This window comes from Microtus ochrogaster, chromosome 7, assembly GCF_000317375.1.
Source record: "Microtus ochrogaster isolate Prairie Vole_2 chromosome 7, MicOch1.0, whole genome shotgun sequence".
NCBI classification, from domain to species: Eukaryota; Metazoa; Chordata; class Mammalia; order Rodentia; family Cricetidae; genus Microtus; species Microtus ochrogaster.
The window spans coordinates 35,735,986-35,756,691 of record NC_022014.1 but is presented as its reverse complement, the minus strand read 5'-3'; the positions used below and the strand labels follow the sequence as shown (position 1 = coordinate 35,756,691).

General features: G+C 45.1%; 2 protein-coding genes across 4 annotated transcripts in view; both read left to right on the top strand.

Moving 5' to 3' along the window:
• Cdrt1 (CMT1A duplicated region transcript 1) overlaps positions 1-12,869 on the top strand; it is a 33,812-nt gene extending 20,943 nt beyond the window's left edge. Inside the window, exons 10-13 of one of the 2 annotated variants that reach the window (XM_026780600.1) lie at positions 955-1,097; positions 6,557-6,715; positions 7,852-8,114; positions 12,035-12,869. In XM_026780600.1, the coding sequence (XP_026636401.1) occupies positions 955-1,097; positions 6,557-6,715; positions 7,852-8,114; positions 12,035-12,828 (1,359 nt within the window). In that variant the 3' untranslated portion in view covers positions 12,829-12,869. Of the gene's footprint in view, positions 1-954; positions 1,098-6,556; positions 6,716-7,851; positions 8,115-12,028 lie in introns of both variants that reach the window. The other variant, XM_026780599.1, reaches the window with a different exon arrangement.
• A 1,991-nt stretch (positions 12,870-14,860) lies between these two features.
• Positions 14,861-20,706, top strand: part of LOC101980785 (Golgi apparatus membrane protein TVP23 homolog B) — a 15,939-nt gene continuing 10,093 nt past the window's right edge. For both annotated transcript variants that reach the window (XM_026780930.1, XM_005349877.2), the window contains exons 1-3: positions 14,861-14,950; positions 17,185-17,267; positions 18,980-19,124. In XM_026780930.1, coding sequence (XP_026636731.1) covers positions 14,939-14,950; positions 17,185-17,267; positions 18,980-19,124 — 240 coding nt within the window. In that variant the 5' untranslated portion in view covers positions 14,861-14,938. The remainder of the gene's footprint in view (positions 14,951-17,184; positions 17,268-18,979; positions 19,125-20,706) is intronic.

Sequence of the window (20,706 nt, the reverse complement as noted above, 5' to 3'; positions counted from 1 at the left end):
TGTTTAGTCTAACATAGAAGGTTGTTTAGTCTAACATAGAAGGTTGTTTAGGCTAACATAGAAGGTTGTTTAGGCTAACATAGAAGGTTGTTTAGGCTAACATAGAAGGTTGTTTAGGCTAACATAGAAGGTTGTTTAGCTCGTAGTTCTGGAGGCTGAGACATCCAAGAGCAGTGCTGGCATCTGGTAAAGGCCTTTGTGAAGGGCCATGCCATGGTGAAGACGAGCATGAGATGGTGAGACAGAGAAGCGTGGCAGAGACTAACTCTTTTTATTACAAAGTCTCTCCTGGGATAGGCCACAAGTCCTTGACCAGATGAATACATTCCCGAGGGCAGAACATTACAGTGCTAGCCCTCTCAGAGGCCCAACACTGACTTCTGAATTTGAGGGTTCAACCTCTAACACCTGGATTCTTTGGGGTGCATTCAAACCACAGCGTGTGTCCACAAACGTTCTTGCTGGATTTGGACTCCTGGCTTTAGTGGGTACTAGCAAGATCTCGCTTGCGCCAGGACCACAGGATCACAGTGAAATGTAGGATTTTCCCATACCAGTCCTGTCATTGTGGTTGAGCCTCAGCTAAGGGCACAAGGATGCCCATACACACCCTCTGAGACGTGGCAAAGAGCTCAGGATGACAGCAGGAAAGAGGGACTTGAGGCCTCTCTGTGCTTCACGAGATGGTGCCTGTTCCAGCCGCTGACCCATCAGAACAAGAACTTAATTTACTCACATTTTTCCTGAGTGGGGAAGGCGCTAACACGGAGGCATGGGCTTCTCTGGCCTTCCTAGAGAAGTTGAGTCAGCTGCAGGCCACGCTAAGCAGGGGGCACTCACACAGGAGGGGAGTATAGCATTGGGATTCCACTAAAGAAGCCTCCAGCTCTGGCTAGCGGAGGAGTGACAGTCTAAATGGAGAGGGTCTGAAAGAAGTGGCATCTTCTCTTGCAGACACTCACGGGACACGAGGGAGCCGTAAAGTGCCTGTTCTTTAACGAGTGGCATCTCGTCTCTGGAGGTGCCGATGGCCTGGTCATGGCCTGGAGCATGGTGGGAAAGTACGAGCGGTGCCTGATGGCCTTCAAGCATCCTAAGTAGGTGCTGGGGTGTGGGGGTGCGTGTGGCTGTGGCCTTCCCTCCTTTCCCCAGCACTATGGAGACTGCGGTCTTCGCGGATGGGTCCCTCTGTGTACTGCCGCTCTCTCCCGGCCCTTCTTTTCCTCGTCCCTTTCTGCTTCCTCCCCACCTCTACCCATCTCTACCACCATCCTCCCTGTCAGACATTCTTTCCTGCCCTAGCTTGTTTCTCCTGAGAAACAACAGGCATTGTTGGAGAAATGTGGTGGAGGGAGAATAGGTCTCCCTATGTAGCCCGGGTTGGACTTGTGATCTTTCTCCGGCCTACTGTCTGCTGAGATCATAGAAAACACGTGACACACGATAAACTCACATCTGCTAGCCATCAACAGATCATCCCAAACAACGCCACATCTAAACTTAGAATTCTTGAACTTGGTCTTTCTGCCAGGAAATGTGCTCACGAAACCTTAAAATAACCCACATGTTAAAAATAACAAAAGACATTTAAAAAGTTTATCCTTCAAAGTCTACAAACTGGTTCTTTTCCAGCTTTGCAAACGGGTTCCATTTTCCATTCCAGTTCAAATTCAGTGCTGCTGGCTGCTTGGCGGCTGTTACAGCTTTCTGAGCTCACAGCTGGGCTCACGTGAAAGGCTACCGCAGCCAACTAATGATTCTGCTGTGCCTACGGTTTTATAGGCTACACGGATAATGCTTTTTACTCTCAGGGCATTAAAGTGCCACGAAACACAATGCTATATTACTTGATTAAAAGAGTAAGTGGATTCCCCCAGGGGCTATCTGTTTATATCCTGATAGCTGTTTGACCAGTCAGGTTCTAGATTTCCTGATACTTCTTATACACTGGCCTTGTGAGAAGTGTGTGGGTATAAGATCTGTGTCTACAGGGGTATGATCTTTGTGGTCCGTGACGGCTACATTTTTAGCAGGTGGGTGCTGAGAAATACCTATGCTCAGTGAATTGATCTAATCCCCAGGGAACTGTGAGCAAGCCTTCTAGTAGAGCACCTAGACAATCAAATTGCCACTTCAAGGAGGAAGTCACCTTTGTGATGTCTCCTGAAAAGGATTCATTATTTGTTTTTAACGCTTCTTAAGAGGATCCAGTAAGACTTAGAGACTGGAAAATAGTGTTTCCAGCAAACCTGACAGTTTGGTTGTCCTCTGGTTAACCAACGGGCCTCCTGTCTGCTAGCAGACAGCTTTGGATACCACCGCTCTTGTTGGATGTCGTCACCAACACGCCGTTCGTATTTGTTCCTTAAACATTTTAAATTGGACTTGTTCACATTATTTTATGCGTGAGTGTTTTGCCTGCATCTAAGAATGTGAACCACGTGATCCTGGTGCTCGTGGAGGTCAGAAAAGGGTGTTGGATCCCTAGAACTGGAGTTAGAGATAGCCACAGGGAAACCATCATGTGTGTGCTGGGAACCAAGCCCTGTTCTCTCGAGAGCCACAGTCCTCTTACTCTCTGAACCATCTCTCCGGCCTCACATTGGTTCTTGATACCTGGCATGGACACGGGAAGAGGACAGCTACCTGGAGGATGTGGCCAATGCTTTTGTTTGTAGGTCTCCCCGCCCCTCTGTAATCACGTTAGCTAGATACAAGTGCTGAAAGACATTTGATTGGTGGCAAGTGTTCGTTTATAAATTGCTTTTCGACAGAGTTCTAGTGGTTGCACTGATATTCATCTTTTGAATATGGCAGACAGTTACTACCTGAAAAAGGAGCTAGAGGAAGGCATCTCCTTTTTGAATCCAATTATGTTTTCAACTAAAATTATGACTTGTGATTACAGTGTGGGAGAAGAGTATGAGAGAAGAAATCTGAGCATGGAGAGTTGGTTTGACAGATGGCGATCTTATACTCTGTTTAGCTGTTTATGTTTTGTTCGCTTTTAATAGTCGTCAATGTCTTTTCCACAACTTGTATCATAATAACTATTTGTAATTTATAATTAGGACGTAGCTCTCCTGATATACACTCTGATATATTAATATAGAGCAGCACACTCCCAATGTTGTACATCTTTGCCATCATCTACCTATAGAACTTCCCACCGTCAGCAGAAATGTCCCCCAATTTCCTCCTGACGTTAGTTTCTTGAACCTTCTCTCTTGTTTCATTTCTCTTTCAGTGCTAGGAGTTGAGCAGGGCCTCACAGCCAAGGCAAGCACCCCGAGCCACACCCAAAGCCTTTCCTATCTTATTTTCTTGGTCAGTTTTAGTAAAGATTCACTGTTGATTATCTATCAAAGTTTGTTGATTGTCTCAAAGGATTAGCTTTTTGCTTCATGACTTGCTGTATTTCTTTGGTTCTCACTCTAATAACTTAAGCTATTAATTTTCCTTATTTCTTGCCTTCTCCTTGATTTTGGTTGTTTTCTTCCCTTCTAGTTTTAACGTATAAGGTTCGGCTACTGATTGGAGAAACACGCACATTCGTGGTGTAAACATTGCCTTAGCTGTTTTGTTTTTAAGAAAAGGTCTTATTATATAGCTCAGGCTGTCCCCAAACTCGCGGTCTCCTGCTTCTGCCTCCTGAGGGCTGGAATCTCAGGAATCTTTTGACATGCTGTATTTTTATTTCCATTCATCTGCAAACAATTTGCTAATTTCCTTTCTGCTCTCTCCTTTGACCTGCTTTAGCACAGGGCATCAATGTAGCTGGGACAGGAGCTCAAGGCTCTCTCGGACCTTTCCTAAGCAGGAGCTGGACAGGGTGGACATTAGATCCCAGGAGATCTGCTGGAGATTTTTTAAGACTCCCAGACTTCTCATTCCTTGGCTTTTTCAGTTAGTGTTATCATCTGCCCCAATGGATTTCTAGTTCCTCAGGTAGCAAGAGTCCAGTTATGCCTCTTGGGTGGCAGATTCAGCCCAGAAAGAATTCTTAAGTTACAAAGACAAATCTTTTGAGACAGTCTTCCAAGAAACCATTCGGCAGTACAAATAACTCATCCTGAACACAGCCTATCTGGTTCTTTCTCGAACCAAGAATGTGTCTATTTTTCCATAGCTACAACTGAAGTGAAAAATGGACTAGGGTCAGTTAACACGGTACAAAACACACCATTCTCACTGCCTCTAAAACCAGTTCTCAAGTCTAAACGCTCCCTAGGCTGCTGCAAACCTTCTGTGATTTCCCAGGACCCTGAAAAAGTGGATTCTGACAGTTTTTTTCAGTTTTTGCTGCTGTTACAGAAGGGCGGAATTTTGTAGTTCACATCCCCGCCATCTTCACTGTCGTCACTCTCTGAGTAAATTTCAGAAAGAGCAAAGCAGGAAACATTTCCAGGGCAGATAAAGTCTGAAAGGGGTCTGAGCTAGTCTAAGACCAGTAACCAGCACTGTGTCAGGTACTGGGCAAACTTAAAAAAAACCCAGCTAATTTAACCATAGCAGAAATCACATGAGGTAGAAATGACGATTCCTTTCCGTGGGGCCTGAGCTGGGTAAGGGGGATGTGAGGAAAGACTGGGAGGCTGAGGTGCTTCCTCTGTGATGTACAGCAAGTGTGTGGTGGTGTCAGCTCCACAGTGGGCATTTGACTTTCAAGCCTATGTTGTAATAATCATAGGCTATAATGGTACAGGTTGAACCAAATGTACCAGGAACTTGGGAGATGTGTAGGTCCCAGCTCAGCAAAGTTAGGAAAGCACAGGGAGGCAAACCCTTTATCAGAGGGCATCTCTGCCCCAGTGTGCGGCTACTTATGGTATCGAAGCACTAGAACTTTGTTGGGCATTTAGTGTCTGAATAGAAGCTCAGTTTGATGCCTTCCACTACCACCTAAGGAGGAATCCAGCTCACACTGGCACCGTGGCTGCTTTGAGATATCCTGAGCAAGCACCCGCTTTCTGAGGCCTTTGCTATTTCTCTTTTGATAATTTGTTAGGGTATTGAAGAATCTTCATCTGGACCTGAGATCAACCAAGGTTAAGGCCAGATAGGGTAAACTTCACTCTTTTAATGTTTCTGTAGCGATGACCATATTCTGAACACGTAAGCCACCTTTAGAGTAAATATGTATTTAAGACCTGCTTCCAGCTTGGCGCTGTGCCATGTGGTAAAAGCATCCAGCGATAAGTATGCTATGAGTTGTTCCCAAGAGAAGCTGCCAGTGTATGTGAAGCTTGTGTACATATGTAGTGGGGAGGAAAATGGGAGAAATCTGACTTATGCATGTATGTATGTATGTATGTATTTATTTTTCTTGTTGCTGTTGTTGAATGAAGTGGCAGATGAATTAGGTCTTGGCTGGCGATTTCCGGTTGCTTGAATGACCCACCCAAAGCTGGGCGAGTTGTAGAGAAAAAGAGTCTTATTTAGCTCACAGTTTGGGATGCTGAAGACCAGGCAGCCGTGTCTGTCCAGCCTGTGCTGAGGGCCTCATCGGTGGCATCTTAACTTAGTGCAGACCCAGAAAGGACTGGGTGTGTGAAGTGGCCTTGCTTTCTAACGATGCCTTCCTCAGTTACTAACTGGAGATGTGTACGAACTGAGAACTGTACCATCCCTGCTGAGGGCAGGGCCTCCGGCAATTTAACCAGCTTCTACTAGGCCCTGCCTCTTAAACAAAAGTTTTTCTTAACATTGCTACCCCAGAGGCCAATATTCTAGCACATGAACCATTTGGGGACACACGCAACCCATATACAAGCAATTGTAGATCTGGTTGGGTAGATCGTAAGCAATGGGCTTGCCTTACATGCAAGATCTAGCAAGTTGACGTGATTGCATTCAACTTTTCAACGCCATCAATAAAAAAAGCATTGTATTTGTCAGAACTGAATAAACCAACTTGAACCGTGTAGTTGTAGTTGGAGAAAGGCTGTTCTGGAAGCTTCTAGGTGGGTTTTCTCCTGGCTCCTTCCTTACCTATTGGCTATCACAAAAAGACACAAATCTCATCCCAAGGTCCAATTTTCTTTAAGGATGTTCATTGTTGGAAGGAATGGAAGCCACTCATTAAAGACCAAAATAAATAAATAAATAAAAATAAAAAAGAGTCTATATATTTAAGATGTCTGTTCATATAAAACTAATCCTTAGCCTTCTACTGTTCTTACACAACAGCATTGTTCTAAAAGAATTCAAAAAACAATTCTCAGTATGAATAAGTAGCTAAGAATCAAACTGCGTAAAAAAAAAAGTGGCCGTTTGATTTACTAGACCTCTCTCCCCCATGCCTCCTTGAGAGCCTGAAGCAGTGCCCTTTCTCCTTTGCCGACTGGCGGCCTGTGACTGATCCGCAAACCACTGCTGATGGGCACGGCATCGCTGACGGTTAAGACTAACTCTAGACGCGTAGAGACGGAAAGACCACCTCAAGGATGGATAGATAAGGCTCTTACCTCCCAACTGCACACCAACACTACAGACCATAAGCAAACCCAAGAGTCTTCCAGAAGGCGGGTACTGCCTGTTGTTGTTTTCCTTCCAGAGAGGTGCTGCAGGTGTCTCTTCTCTACCTCCGGGTCATCAGTGCGTGCGGAGACGGCAAGATTCGCATTTATAATTTCCTCAATGGGAACTGTCTGAAGGTGATAAAAGTCGATGCCAGAGGTGACCCTGTGCTAACCTTCTTTTATCAGGGCAACAGGTGGGTGGTAGGTAGGCGTGGAGGGCAGAACCATGAGTAATTCTAGGTGGCTTTTCTCCCCCTTCTCTGGGACTCTGGACTTATTGGCAGGGCAGAATAGGCCATGCTTCCCTCCAGCCTGGCTGAGGGAAGTAGTAGCTCCTGCAGAACTAACCGGCCTTTGCCCCCAGCCTTAGTGACCAGGGCACAGTTGGAGCTGGGTTTACTCTTAAGGGTGCCTTGATGCCCAGCTTGCATGGTTTCCTCTGGGTTGAGTAAATAGAAACCTGACGGGGAGTTTTTAATGGAATCTGATTCCTCAAACTCCATTTCAGCATTTCCAGTCCAAACAAGACACGTTTCTAGAGTTTACACCACAGGTTAAAGTCTTAAAATGACAGTATTTAGGGAGGAAACACACACATGCATGCCCTCATGTATTTCAGTTTCTTCTTATAGTTTCAAGAAATCTAGACACACACAGAGAGGAAAGCTTGCTCCGTGCAAATGAAAAAAAAAGTGAAAGAAATGAGCGGGAGATGGGAAGTGTGTTGGGGTGGAAAATGTGAGTTCTAAACCTCGGTCCACTGGGGAGTGAGAATGAGGGTCTGAGGCAACAGAGATCACTATGCTTCATAAAATGTCCCCACTATGTCCAGAGACCCTAGAGGATACTGTGAAGCCATGTGGGGCTTTGTGTGGGGCTCAGCAGAGGAGAGGAGGCTTCCCCATGGGCAGCTTTTATTCCAAGGGTAAAGATAGAAACACCGAGTCTATACAATGAGCTTAAAAAGAAGAGAAGAGTAAATTTCCAGCTATCTGTGTGTGGAGTACCTAAGCTTTTGTCTTGGCCATCCTGGGTACTTGGCGCTCCAGAAAGGGAAACTCACTGAAAAGGTATGCCAACCCGAACAGTGAAGCAATCGGGACACAGGTGTCCCTTTCATGATTAATTCACAAAAAAATTACAGTCACAAAACTACCTATCCCTGTCCACTGCTCCAATGCTTTCTCCCAGCAACACCCTAAACCAGCCCATTCCTATGGTCAATCCCTGGCCCCAGTTCCTCAGCCCAGGGACTGGCTAAGACACAACTGCAATGTATGTTTTGGTGGCCTCCATGCTCCTTTTGTGGGCACTTTCATTTTGGTTTCAGGATGGTGGTCCAGACGGACAGCAATATCCTCCTGTTCCAGTTTGAAAACGTAAAATGGCAGTATAACGCGGACAGAGGTAAAGCAAAGAAGAGCAAGGATAAGGAGGAGGAAAGGGAAGAAATGAGCGTTGGGAATGTGTATTCCAAGTCCAGCACGCAGATTCACAGCCTGAGAGAATCTATGTCTAGTAAACAGGAATTGCTATCAAATAAATCTCAGAAGGCCCGAATCCATCCGAAGTTAAACATGAAGCCATCTTCAGGTAAAACAGCAAGATTATTGTAATTACAGTGATAACCAGTGGGGATGGGCAGTGTGTGTGTGTGTGTGTGTGTGTGTGTGTGTGTGTGTGTGTGTGTGTGCGTATGTGTGTGTTGACAGAGAGAGATGGGGTGAGGGGAACATTCATGAATATTTCATTAAGTCCTCAGGGGAGATACACTAAGTTACTACCCACAGGAAACTGTCCTATACAGAACATGTTGTCGTTAGAGGACTTAGTTACAAGGCCGGTGTGTATGGACATGTAGGTGGGGGCATGTACATGGTTCCATGCTATTTTTGACATCTAAAGAGTAAATCATATGTGGGTTAGACTAGCAAGACTCCTTTATGCTACTTATCCCCTGTGGCATGAAGTTAGACCCAGGATCTACAGAGAACACCAACAGGTCACCTCCAAGCACTTCACACAGCAAGTGACTAGTCTTCTGAAGAAACCGAGAGTTTCAGATGCTTGAAGCTTGATATTCTGTAGGAAGGGTCTGTGGAAGAGGAAGCATGATGGAATCCAGTTCTGGGAGCCAGCCTACTTAGTGTCAGCGACAAGGGTCATGCAGTGGTACCTCAAGTAAAAACCAGTTGAATTATTGCTGTATCCCCACTACTCGGATCTAGTCAAATTACATAATGACTGTGGTTTCTTCTTCAATCTTAACCTAATCATGGTAATAGAAATATATGACCAAGGAAAAGCAAGCACACCCCAGAGGGATGGCAGGAAGAGAGATAGTGGTGTCTTGGAAGATGTGCTAGAGAAACATGAAGGTGAAGAGGAGACGAATGGTTTTACTTTGATTAAGAGCTAAGGTCTCACCCGCTCCCGGTCTCTCTCTCCCCTACTTTTGTATTTCAACCTAAACTTCTGCATCTTTTGGAGTGGTGCCATTATGCTTTCTTCAAAGAAGGATTGGTTTCCCACTGGTTCCTCCTAATAGGAATTGGTGTCTTGTCTCCTTCCCAACTTAAGGCTATGGAGAGAAACTCTTTCTACATGCCTTACCTGCTTCTTGTCTCTGCCTCCCGACTGGTTCCTTCTGATTAATGGGCACATCAGAAGAAGAGGGGTCAGGCTGATTGGAGGGGATTTCTTGAGAGAGGAGAGGGATCTGAGTGTGTGTGTAGGGTGTGTGTGTGTGTGTGGTGTGTGGAGTGTTTGTTTATGTGTGTGTGGTGTTTGGAGGGTGTGTGTGTATGAGTGTGTGTGGTGCGGTGTGTGTGTGGTGTGCATGCATGTGTGTGTATGAGTGTGTGGAGTGTTTATGTGTGTGGTGTTTGGAGGGTGTGTATATGTGTGTGTGTGAGTGTGTGTATGTGTGTGTGTGGTGCGGTGTGTGTGGTGTGCATGCATGTTTGTGTGTATGAGTGTGTGGAGTGTTTATGTGTGTGGTGTTTGGAGGGTGTGTGTATGTGTGGTGTGTGTGTGGCATTTGGAGGGTGTGTATATGTGTGTGTGAGTGTGTGTATGTGTGTGTGTGGTGTGGTGAGTGCGTGGTGTGCATGCATGTGTGTGTATGAGTGTGTGGAGTGTTTATGTGTGTGGTGTTTGGAGGGTGTGTGTATGTGCGGTGTGTGTGTGAGTGTGTGGAGTGTTTGTTTATGTGTATGTGACATTTGGAGGGTGTGTGTATGTGTATGTGTGTGGTGTGTGTGTGTGTTATGTGGTGAGTATGTGTGGGTGATGAGTGATATAAGTGGATGAAGGAGAGCGAGCATGACAGGAATGAGTTGTTAAGAAGTACTATTAGATACCATGGCTAGCATGCTTCTTTGATGATTTTGAAAGGCACCGGCAAACATTTCTAATGTTTTTTTTCTAATATTTTTGACTAGTAATAATGTTCCTTTGAAACAAATTTCCCTCACAGCCAGGTTTCAAAGTGAGTCAAACAATGAAGATGTAATGGTCCATCCTAGCCATGGGCACCCTGCATTTGTGCACACACAGGTGGACACCCTGCATTTGTGCACACGCACAGGTGGACACCCTGCATTTGTGCACACGCACAGGTGACACCCTGCATTTGTGCACACGCACAGGTGACACCCTGCATTTGTGCAAAAGTGGACACCCTGCACTTGTGCACACGCACAGGTGACACTCTGCATTTGTGCACACGCACAGGTGGACACCCTGCATTTGTGCACACACAGGTGGACACCCTGCATTTGTGCACACGCACAGGTGACACCCTGCATTTGTGCACACGCACAGGTGGACACCCTGCATTTGTGCACACACAGGTGCACACCCTGCATTTGTGCACACGTACAGGTGGACACCCTGCATTTGTGTGCACGCACAGGTGGACACCCTGCATTTGTGCGCACGCACAGGTGCACACCCTGCATTTGTGCACTCACACAGTTGGACACCCTGCATTTGTGCACACACAGGTGGACACTCTGCATTTGTGCACACGCACAGGTGGACACCCTGCATTTTGTGCACACACACAGGTGGACACCCTGCATTTGTGCACACATACAGGTCGACCACAAAGTGAGGTCCCAGGAACAAAACTGCTGAGCCAAAGGGCAAATACATTTAACACTAGAGAGTTGCTGTCATGGTTGAACAAAAAAAACCACAGAATCAATTTATACTCCATTAACACTCTGGGCGCCCTTACCACATGCAAGCCAGCTCTGGGGACTGCCTGTCTCCTCATACCTGCTCACATAATGAATAAAAATGGTATTTACATTTCCTTAAGGTTGATCATTAATAAACCAAATGGTCACCAGAGTGAGCAATAGCAAACTCAACCCCATCACCATTGATATTACGTAACCAAGATTCATACCATGAAGATCTGTATGTGTACTGACTTGTAGATCTAAGATATACTAGCATACAAAAAAAAAAAAAAAACCACAACAAACCCCAGAAAAACCTACCACCACAAAACCCACAGAATAATGAGAAAGAAAAAAAAAACCCTATGTTTTCTGGATTTGGAAGGAGAGGGGAAGATTCTGACAAGCTAATTATACCTCAGATGTTTATGTTTTTATGAAACACTGTTTAACTAGCAAAGCAAAAAGCAGGGACACTTGGGAGTTTCATCTGTCCCTGTCTGTCCCTTTTGGGACACCATCCAATGGCCAAAGGAAATTATATGCACCGTACCTGGCTGCTGCTCCTTCATTGGAAGAACTCTGGGTTAGGTTTTAGATTATGCAACTGATTTCTTGACCTTTCCTTGACTCAGGTATTTTTGAAAACAGGGCCTTGTTTTTCTGGAGGGACCAAAAAAAGGCCAACTAGGGATGATCTAAGATGTCGAATCATCCAAGAAGACATCTTTGTTAGCTTAACGGCCTTAGATACCTCGACTGTAAAGTGGTTTGTAGAAAGGATTCTGTTGTTCCGTGAATATCTCAGATTCATTGCTATTGGTCAAAGCATTTTGGGGACTTCTCTTTGGGAAGTTTTAGCCATGCTGTGATATATTGCATTAGGCAGGAGTGACATTCTTAGAATCCAGGCCTGATTCTGGGGGACCATAACCAAAGCTGGTTAATTAAATGAGAATTGACCTTTGCAGTAGGATGATTGATGATGACATACTATAAATCCGCAAGACCTCTTTTATGGGAGTCATGAATGAGATATGAGAGTCATTCTCACAGGAATTTTTTTAACTGTGTGGACTATTAGAATTACATAGGCTGCATTCAAAATATGACACCTTATACGGATATTAGTATAGTCATTAGAGATAAGCCCTTTCTGCTGCCACCATTTCTGTTGTTATCTAGGATGTTTCACGACATGTTTTTTGAGCAACAAAACCACAGTGTGCTTAGCAGTTAGAATGGTTTTGGCTTTTACGTATAGACGGTCCCTATTTTTCCATGGAATGCTCATGTGCCTTTGTTTTCTTTTCGAAGAAGCAGATGATGTGGAAAGTCTTGTAGAGGAAACCAGACATCCAATGAAAAAGTTCTGGAAAGTCCCTATGGCACCTGACCGATTCCTTCTGACTGTCAATGCTTTGCAACAAGCCCACAATTCTGAAGAATTTGCGTATCCCCACCGACCCCAAACTGCAATCATTGACGCCTGGGGACCTTCAATTCCGTATCCAAGGAAAGTCCTAAGTTTCAAAGGAAAATCAGTCCAACATGCAGTTAATCAGCTGCGATCCAGCAACCTTCCTACCGATGTGAAACAAACCAATATTCCCCTTGAAATCCAGAAACTGCAGCCCAACTTGAAACAATCCCTGCATAGTCCCAGAGTCCAGTCCACCATACCCCAGCCCAGACTTATCCGTTCCAGAATGTCTGATAGTTTAAGGGGTGAAGAGCAGTTGACCAGTTCAATCGATGGGGCGATGCGCCGTGCTGGCCCCCTGACCAGCATGCAGGTCATTAAACCAAACCGAATGCTCGCTCCTCGTGGCGGCACAGCTACCCTGACTCTCAAGAAAGAACGGCCACGTTTCTACACAACCCTGGATCCTCTTAGAATGAACACCGGGTTCATGCTGTTGACTGTGAAGGAGGAGAAAGAATATGGAGAAGCCAAGATGAAGGAATATCAAGCCAGTGAATCCACTAAAGTCGTCGACCCAGGTAAAGCCAGCAAAGCTGCGTGGATTCGTAAGATCAAAGGCCTGCCTATCGATAATTTCATGAAGCAAGGGAAAACAGCGGCCCCTGAACTTGGACAAAATGTATTTATCTAAACCAGGCCTCAGAAATCACAGTACTATTACAGCAAACAGAAAACCAAGTGAGCGTTGGTGTCTGGACCTTTCTTTTCTTCCATTTAATTGGTTTATTTATTGATATTTCTTTGGCAATTCACACAAACCTTTCTAGGAATCAAGGAATGGATAGTATTACAGTAAGATAGGAAGAGACAGGGAGAGGGTGCCATCTGCCTTCCACTTAGGGAGATGTAGGCATCCCTGTGATGAGGTGGTCACTGGCAGTTAGATGCCACTCATTATCACCAATTCAGGGTTAGCATTGCTTCCAGAAACTTTTAAGTGACTATCAGGATAGTATATAGAAATTTCCTAGTATTTTTTTTTTTGCATAGAATGAAGCTCACTTCTGGTAAAGAGGGTGGGGAGCTCAAAAGGTTGAGTTGTATTTAGAACACTATATTTAATTTTACTGGTCAGAACATACTCCATCTGATGAAGATGAAGCATATTCACATTGGATAACAAAAGAGCCACTAATATCAAGTATATTGAGACTCCTATCTAAATAATTAGGGAGTGGCATCAGGGGCAAGCTAGGTAATTTGGAAGAGGAGCTCAGCAGAAGGGATGTAGCTCACTGAAGGCTTCAGGACCCGTATAAAGAAGCAGTCAGACATTCCCCTTCCTTAAGTCCCAGCTCTTGGGAGGCTAAGGCAGGAGGGCTGAGCATCTAAGTTAGTTGGTACTACAAGGCCACACCCTATTTCAAAAGCAAGCAAACAAACAAACTCCCCAAATCTTCCAAAAAGAAAAAACACCCCCCCAAAACAGGTCAGAAATTCACTTTCCTGTTAAATGTTCTAAATTTGAAAAATATGGTAACAAATTCAATTTGCATTCATAAAAACATGAAAACAACCAAAAGATAACTAAACACAATCATAATACAGGGCGGGCCACCAAAAAACATGCTCCAAGCAGGTTAGGACATAGGTCATGTCTCCACCTTCACAGGTAGGCATGTGACTACCTTGTCAAGCTTTCTCTCCTTTGGGAATTATGTTCTGTTTCTTCACTATTCTGGCAGTAGGTTTGAAATAGTGCTGGCAAAGGGCCAGACAAAATCTGGGTTTCAGTGAATAGAGCCTCTTCCAACAATCTGGCATAGGTCGGGCAACAGAATACTGCTACTATGACAGTTCCAAAGATGGCTTTAAATTCTCTGAATTTGAGATCTCGGCAGGATCACACCATCAGTAGGTGACTTCAAACAGTAATTTTAAAAAGACTGCCATTTGACTAACTGCTCTGTGAAACCATCACTGTCCTTCTTATTTTACAACCGAGGAAAGATGTACAGAGATTGATTATGTAATTGGTATATAGGGGGCAGATGCAGAAACCCAAGTGCCCGAGTGCTAGGGCACAGGGGACCATCTCTGCCTTTACAGTAGTACCCCCACTGCTCGCGTTAGCCTCCTGGCTTTTTTCTAACTCCTTCCCAAGGACACATTTATTTTTTAAGTATTCCTAAAATGTAAAACGCAAAAGTAAAACTATACGGAAATATATTTACAAAGTTAAGTTGTAGAATAAAGCCCGCCTTTTCCAGAGCATTCACGCTGGTGGTAATGACTCCCAGTTTGCACTTCACAGGCAGCAAAAACCATTTTTCCTTCATAACTCATGAAAGCTTCCCTTCAGGACCTACTGTTAGCCAACGCATCCCCAGCTGTTAGCTTCAGCTTTGAGATGCAGGCAGGCCCCGCCTCCGCCGGCCCCGCCCACGCCGGCCTCCGCCCATCTCTGCCTCGCTCTCTTCAGAGCCTCTGCGGCATGGCTCCGCCCAAACGCTCCGCTCCCTACCGCGCGCGTCAGTAATTTGGACCCTCTTTCCCCGCCCCTCCCATTACGTGCCCTGCTCCTTGTGGCATGGACCCGCCCACTGCTCTTCCGGTCCGGGGAGTTGCTCCCGCCCACGAGCCTCACTGAAAAGGAAGTGTTGCCGGCAAGTGGCTTCCGGTTGCCCCCGTACATTGACTTCCTGTCCTGTGGCAACCAACCCGCGTCAGTTTCCCACCGGACCGGGTGGCCGCTGGCTGACGTGGCTCCCGGAAGTGGGGGAGATTGGCGCGGGGCCGTCATGTTGTCGCAGGTGAGGGAGGGCGGTCGGGTTCCGGGAGCTGGTGGGATCGTTTGGGTTGGGGCCGGGGGTCTTGTGCAGCCTCTGAGGCCTTTGTGTCTCTGTGTCCGCCCACTGCCTGAGCTGGACGAAGGGCAGGCTGGGTGGGCAGAAGTGCTGTGTTCCGGCCAGTTGTCGCTAGAGAGTTCTGTGCTCTCCGAGGGTCGGGTGGACCGGGGACCCAGGAGGCGCAGAGCTGGGGATGCTATGTAGAGGTGGGTCGCCAGGTGGGGCATTGGCTGCAGGAAGCTCTGGGTGTGACGTCGGGGTGACCGGGCTCCCCGCAGCCCACCCGAATGAGGGGAGGAGCGGCCTTCAGGCATCAGCTCTCCTGCCGAGACACTCAAGTGAGGGGCTGTCCTGTAGGGAGAGGAGAGTACTAGAGCCTTCATTTTGAGTAGGTGTTACTACGCTGATGCACTGTTAGTCACGGTGGTTGTCACGTTTGTGCCCGTAAGGATCCTTGTAGCCAGTTGACTTTCGGCTGGAGATTAGTAAACACAATATAGTATTTCCTCCCTTTGAGTTGACTGTGAACTCCTATTTAGATTATATGTATAATTTTACAAGTAATTTGCTGCGGGATTACTATGGCTTAGGCAACTGCTCCAGGTCCAGAATACGAGTGCCCCACACAGGTTTCTTGCCCCCGTGTGAGGTTGGGTTGGGGTGTTTGAGGAGGTGGGATCCACAAAAGGTGTGGGGAGGGGAGAGGTTAGGTTGGGGAACAGCATATTTTCGGAACATGATAGTAAAGACATGCTAGTGACATACCGAGTGTGTGAGGATGAGCCAACCAGAATTTGTGACTGAACAGTCTCCTGTGGGGAAATGTGGAGTGGAGAAAACCCATTGGTGGTTCCAACTCTGCTCTCTGAGGGTGTACCCGGATTGAAGGGTGCTGGGGAAGGACAGCCATGCTAACTGTTCCTGTTAAGTCTGTGACTGGGAACCATTGATCAACACTTCCACCTGCTGGACATTTGACATTTTTGTAGTCTCTCCCTTCCCTTTCCCTGGCAACCTTACAACTTTGCTGCAACTTTGAACATATTCCTTGCCTTTTTTTTTTTTTTTGGTCTGATAACCTTGCTTCCTGTTTCACTGAAAAGCAGCAGAGGAATTTTCATACTACTTTCCTTCCTGTCTGCATCTTCACTCATAATCACCCGCATGTTCTTTTGTGGATTGTGTGCTACTCCATTTTTGAGTTGCGACTACTGCAACTTTGTCCTTGTTTAATGGGAAGTGTTGAGCAGTGGTTGCACTGTTGATGCCCCCCCCACACACACACACCTTTTTTTCTTTTGTAAACGCTTGGTCCTGTTAGCACAAAGACGTGTTTTAGTTTTTCCTGTTCTGTTTTCCTTCACCCATCTCCAGCTGATGGTAATCAGCTTGATCCAACCTTCCAAATGCTGGAATTCTGGGTACAAGGGGACGCCCTTGTAATTCCTATTATCTTAAAACAGTAAACTCCCCACATGCCATCTCTGACGTCACCCCATTCATTTTCCTCCAACACTTGTGCATACTTGTATTTTAATTCTCTTCATTCTAGTTGATAGCCCCCCCCCCCCCCCCGCTGTTGTGCATCTCAGGAGTTCACAGAAGAATCTTAGAAACCCGGTGGTCATTTGTTTTATCTTATGAGCAGTGGTCTGGGGTTGTTGAGAGCCTTCTGGGGTTATTCATCCTCTAGGATTGTCACTGCTGTGAAGGATTTTATATATTGATTAGAAAGACAGAGTTGAAAGATAGTGATGGAACAAGTCCTAGGGGCAGGGTAGTTGTTGATTTAGCCTCTGATAAGAAGAGAAAGCACGCAAGGAGTCTAGGACACAGGGTGAAGTCCATGAGGTTTTCTGAGTTTATCCCAATAGCTTCAGATTTCTCTGACTTGGGAGAGAGTAGCTTCTGATACGTGTCAGCTTTTAGGAGCATCAACTGCTCCTCAGTGTTCTTTCAGGGCTCAGGCTGATGTCAGCTGACTATTAGGTTGTCATAGGGAGTTTTTTGTTTGTTTGTTTTCAGATTATTGGGATTGGGGTGGAGGACCTGCAGGTGCCTCTTTTCCTAAACTGTGAGTTCCTGGTAGTTGTAGCTCATAATCTCATCTTCCCTTTTGAGGATTATGTAGGTTTGTATGTAGCAGGCATAGAAGCACCAAATTTCATTTTTATCATAGATATTTAATTTCCTAATAGGACAGTAATGATGACACTGAAGACGTCTCACTGTTTGATGCAGAAGAGGAGACAACCAATAGACCAAGAAAATCCAAAATCAGGTACAAGGTTAAGTTAGAGTTGTGTTTCTGTCTAATCTGTGTGTCTACTGTTGCTGTCAACCTATGGGATTTGTGTTGACTTTCATTTGTTTTTGGTTTTTTTGACACAGCCTCACTATGTAGTCTTGGCTGTGCTTATCTGGGCTCAGATTGCCTGCCCCGTCTCTCTATTGCTGGGATTAAAGGTGTGTGCCACCATACCCAGCTCCGCATCCCACTTTTTGATATGAGAAAACATCTGACAGAACCAAAGAGAAAAGAAAAATACTTTTAAATGTATTGGGAGGATTTCAGTGCATGGGAACTGTTTTTCTTTGACTCTGCTTCTGGGCCCGTGGTGATGCAGGACGTTTTAGCAGAAGGGTTTAGTGGAGAAATACTGCTCACCTCATGGCAGACAGACACAGAACCATAACCTGCCCTAAGTGGCCCACTCCATCTAGATAGGCCCACCTTTTAAGGTCTCCAGCACCTCTCACCCCACTTCTGCCATCTTGGGGCCTGGTCTTCAAAAGAAGCCCATGGGGATACCAAGGCAGAGTAGGCTAGGCATGTTGTTGATTTGACGTAGCATGAGACAAGTAACTTGAGATTTTCTTTGTAGTAGTTGGCTTGTTGAATCTTATTCAACACTGAGCTTTCAAATTAGCAAACTTGACAAATCAGTTATGTGAGTACTGATGTTTTAAAGTCTGTGCTGACTGCCGTTTTCTGAGACTGCACCATCTCTTTATATATTTTCTGTAGAGGGTGTGGTTTAGCTCAGCGGTAGAATGTAAAGCCCTGGGTTCAGTTCTCAGTTAAAAAAAAAAAGACAAAAACCAAGGAAACTATTATTTCTATAGATACATTTTGATTTCTTTTGTAAATTTCAGAATTGTGTCTTGGATAAGTAATAAAATTCAATGTACTTGTAAATATATTCTCTCTAAAGAAATTCACTTAATAAAGTAAAATTCTATTTGAACATTGAAAACACTGCAAAGTGGAAGGTGTTGGTGACAGGAGACAAAGTGTTGTGTGATTTTCCTTACACAGATGTCCACAGTGAGTAAATCTGTAGAGACAGGAAGATGATTGGCTGCTTAGGGCTGAAAGGGTTGGGAACAAGAGAGGATGATTGCCCGTGGGTACAGACTTGTTTTTTGACATAGTACAGTGTTGTAAAATTGATTATGGTGATGGTCACACAACTGACTATATTAAAAATGTTAATTTGTAGACAAATTGTGTGGTATTTGAATCAATGTCAATAAGCTGTTTTACAAAAGCATACATACATACATGTATGCTAATGCATACATGTAATTTCAAAGGTGAGAACTGGAAGATTATGAAATTGAGGGCAGCCTGAGCTACCTAGTAAGACCCTATCTTAAACAAAGGAGGAGGAAAAAAAGGATGAGGAGGAGGAGGAGGGAAGGGAGAGATGAAACTTCCATCTTAGTTTGGGCTCCTGATGTGATTAGATTATCTCAGCTGGTGTGGTTCTGGTTAGATGCTTTGAAAGTTTATACTCCGTGAGGAGTCAGAGTCAACTCATGTAATATATTTCCTTGCAACAACAGAACCTAGTTAGGTGGTGGGGACTTAAGGAAGAGGTGGACTGTGTGCTTTCTCCTTCCCAGGACAGCCCTGCCTGATTGCATGGTTATGGGTCTGCTAGTATTTGCTGTAAAATATAATGCTGCTTATTGTGTCTTGGTTTCCAGACACCCAGTGGCGTCCTTCTTCCATCTGTTCTTTCGAGTCAGTGCGGTTGTAGTCTATCTCCTGTGTGAGCTGCTCAGCAGCAGCTTCATTGCCTGTATGGTGACGATTATCTTGTTGCTGTCATGTGACTTTTGGGCAGTGAAGGTAGGTTCTCTTGTTTTTATTTTGAAATTTACTTAATGTGAATTTAGATAATGAATAAAATGAAAGAAACAGGACAGCATTTTTTGGATTGGTGATAATTTTCTGTTACTTTAGGCCTCCCGTTGTTAAAGTGCTGGGTGTGTTTGATCACATGAACTCTGCTCAGTGGTGGCGCCATGGGCGAAGTTACAAAGATGTCACTAGCAGCCATAGATTCTACGTATTTTATTCCAGTGTCATTTAAATATTCTGGGTATAATTTCTATGTAAAGTTCCAATAAAGTTTGCTTACAAGTGTTTAGGAAATATCCTTTTTTTTTTCTTCAAAAACTGTAGGGTACTTGGGGTCAGTTTTTCTTAACCAGGGTCGAGTTTGCCTCCATAGGATTTTTTTTCTGTTTTGTTTTGTTTTGTTTTTGTTTTTCCTGTGCAGCTCTGGCTGTCCTGGAACTCACTCTGTAGACCAGTCTGGCTTCAAACTCAGAGATTCTCCTGCCTCTGCCTCCCAAGTGCTGGAATTAAAGGTATGCACCAACACCACCCAAAAAGGTTTGTGTGTGTGTGTGTGTGTGTGTGTGTGTTTCAATGTCTGAAGCATTTTTGGTGCTTACAGGTGGGGTTGGAAGTAAGGGCACTTTTGTTTCAGTAGTAAATATTATACTTTTAAGGAAATAAATATTGATTAAAATCCCATTCTAAAGATAATTCTGAGATTGGGCCTAGAATAAAGCTTGACCAAAAGGATTAGACTGAAACAGTGCCGTCAGATAAAATAAAAGTGGCACAGATAACGTCGGACCAATTCAAATGTAGTAGACTCTCTTTTGGGCCACCAACCAGCTCCCAAATCATTACACAGAGACTTATTCGACCTTAGTTTAGGCTAATTTTGGCTAGTTTTTTAAACTTATATCAACCCGTTTCTCTTCATGTACAATTTGCCTCAGGGTCTTCTACCTTCTTTCCTAATGTATGTCCTACTTCCCTGCTCCCTCTGTGGCTGGCTGGCTGGCTGGCTGGCTGGCTGGCTGGCTGGGCTGGCTGGCTGGCTGGCTGGCTGGCTGGGCTGGCTGGCTGGCTGGCTGGCTGGCTGGCTGGCTGGCTCTCTGGGCCCAGGTGTTTCACTCTCTTTCTCCCTTGTTCTCTCTTCTATTTACTCTCTTTGCCTGCCAGCCCCACGTATCCCTCTACTGTTTAGCTTTTGGCTGGTGAACTTTTTATTAGACCAATCAGGCACCTTAGGCAGGCAAAGCAACACATCTTTACATCATTAAGCAAATGTAGCATAAATAAATGCAACACACCTTTGTGCAGTTAAAGTAATAGTCCACAACAAAGAAACTTGGCAGTGTAAGATTAGAAGCAATCTTAATTAGTAATTTATCAGGGAGGGCCCAGCCCATTATGAATGGTGCCTTCCCTCGTCTAGTGGTCCTGGGATCTATAAGAAAGCATGTAGTAATAGGAGCGGCGGGGCTGCGTTCCCAGCACCCCAGCCACCTGCTAGCTTATGCCCCGAAATAACAACACACAAATTGTATTCATTTAAACACTGCTTGGCCCTTTAGCTCTAGCCCTTACT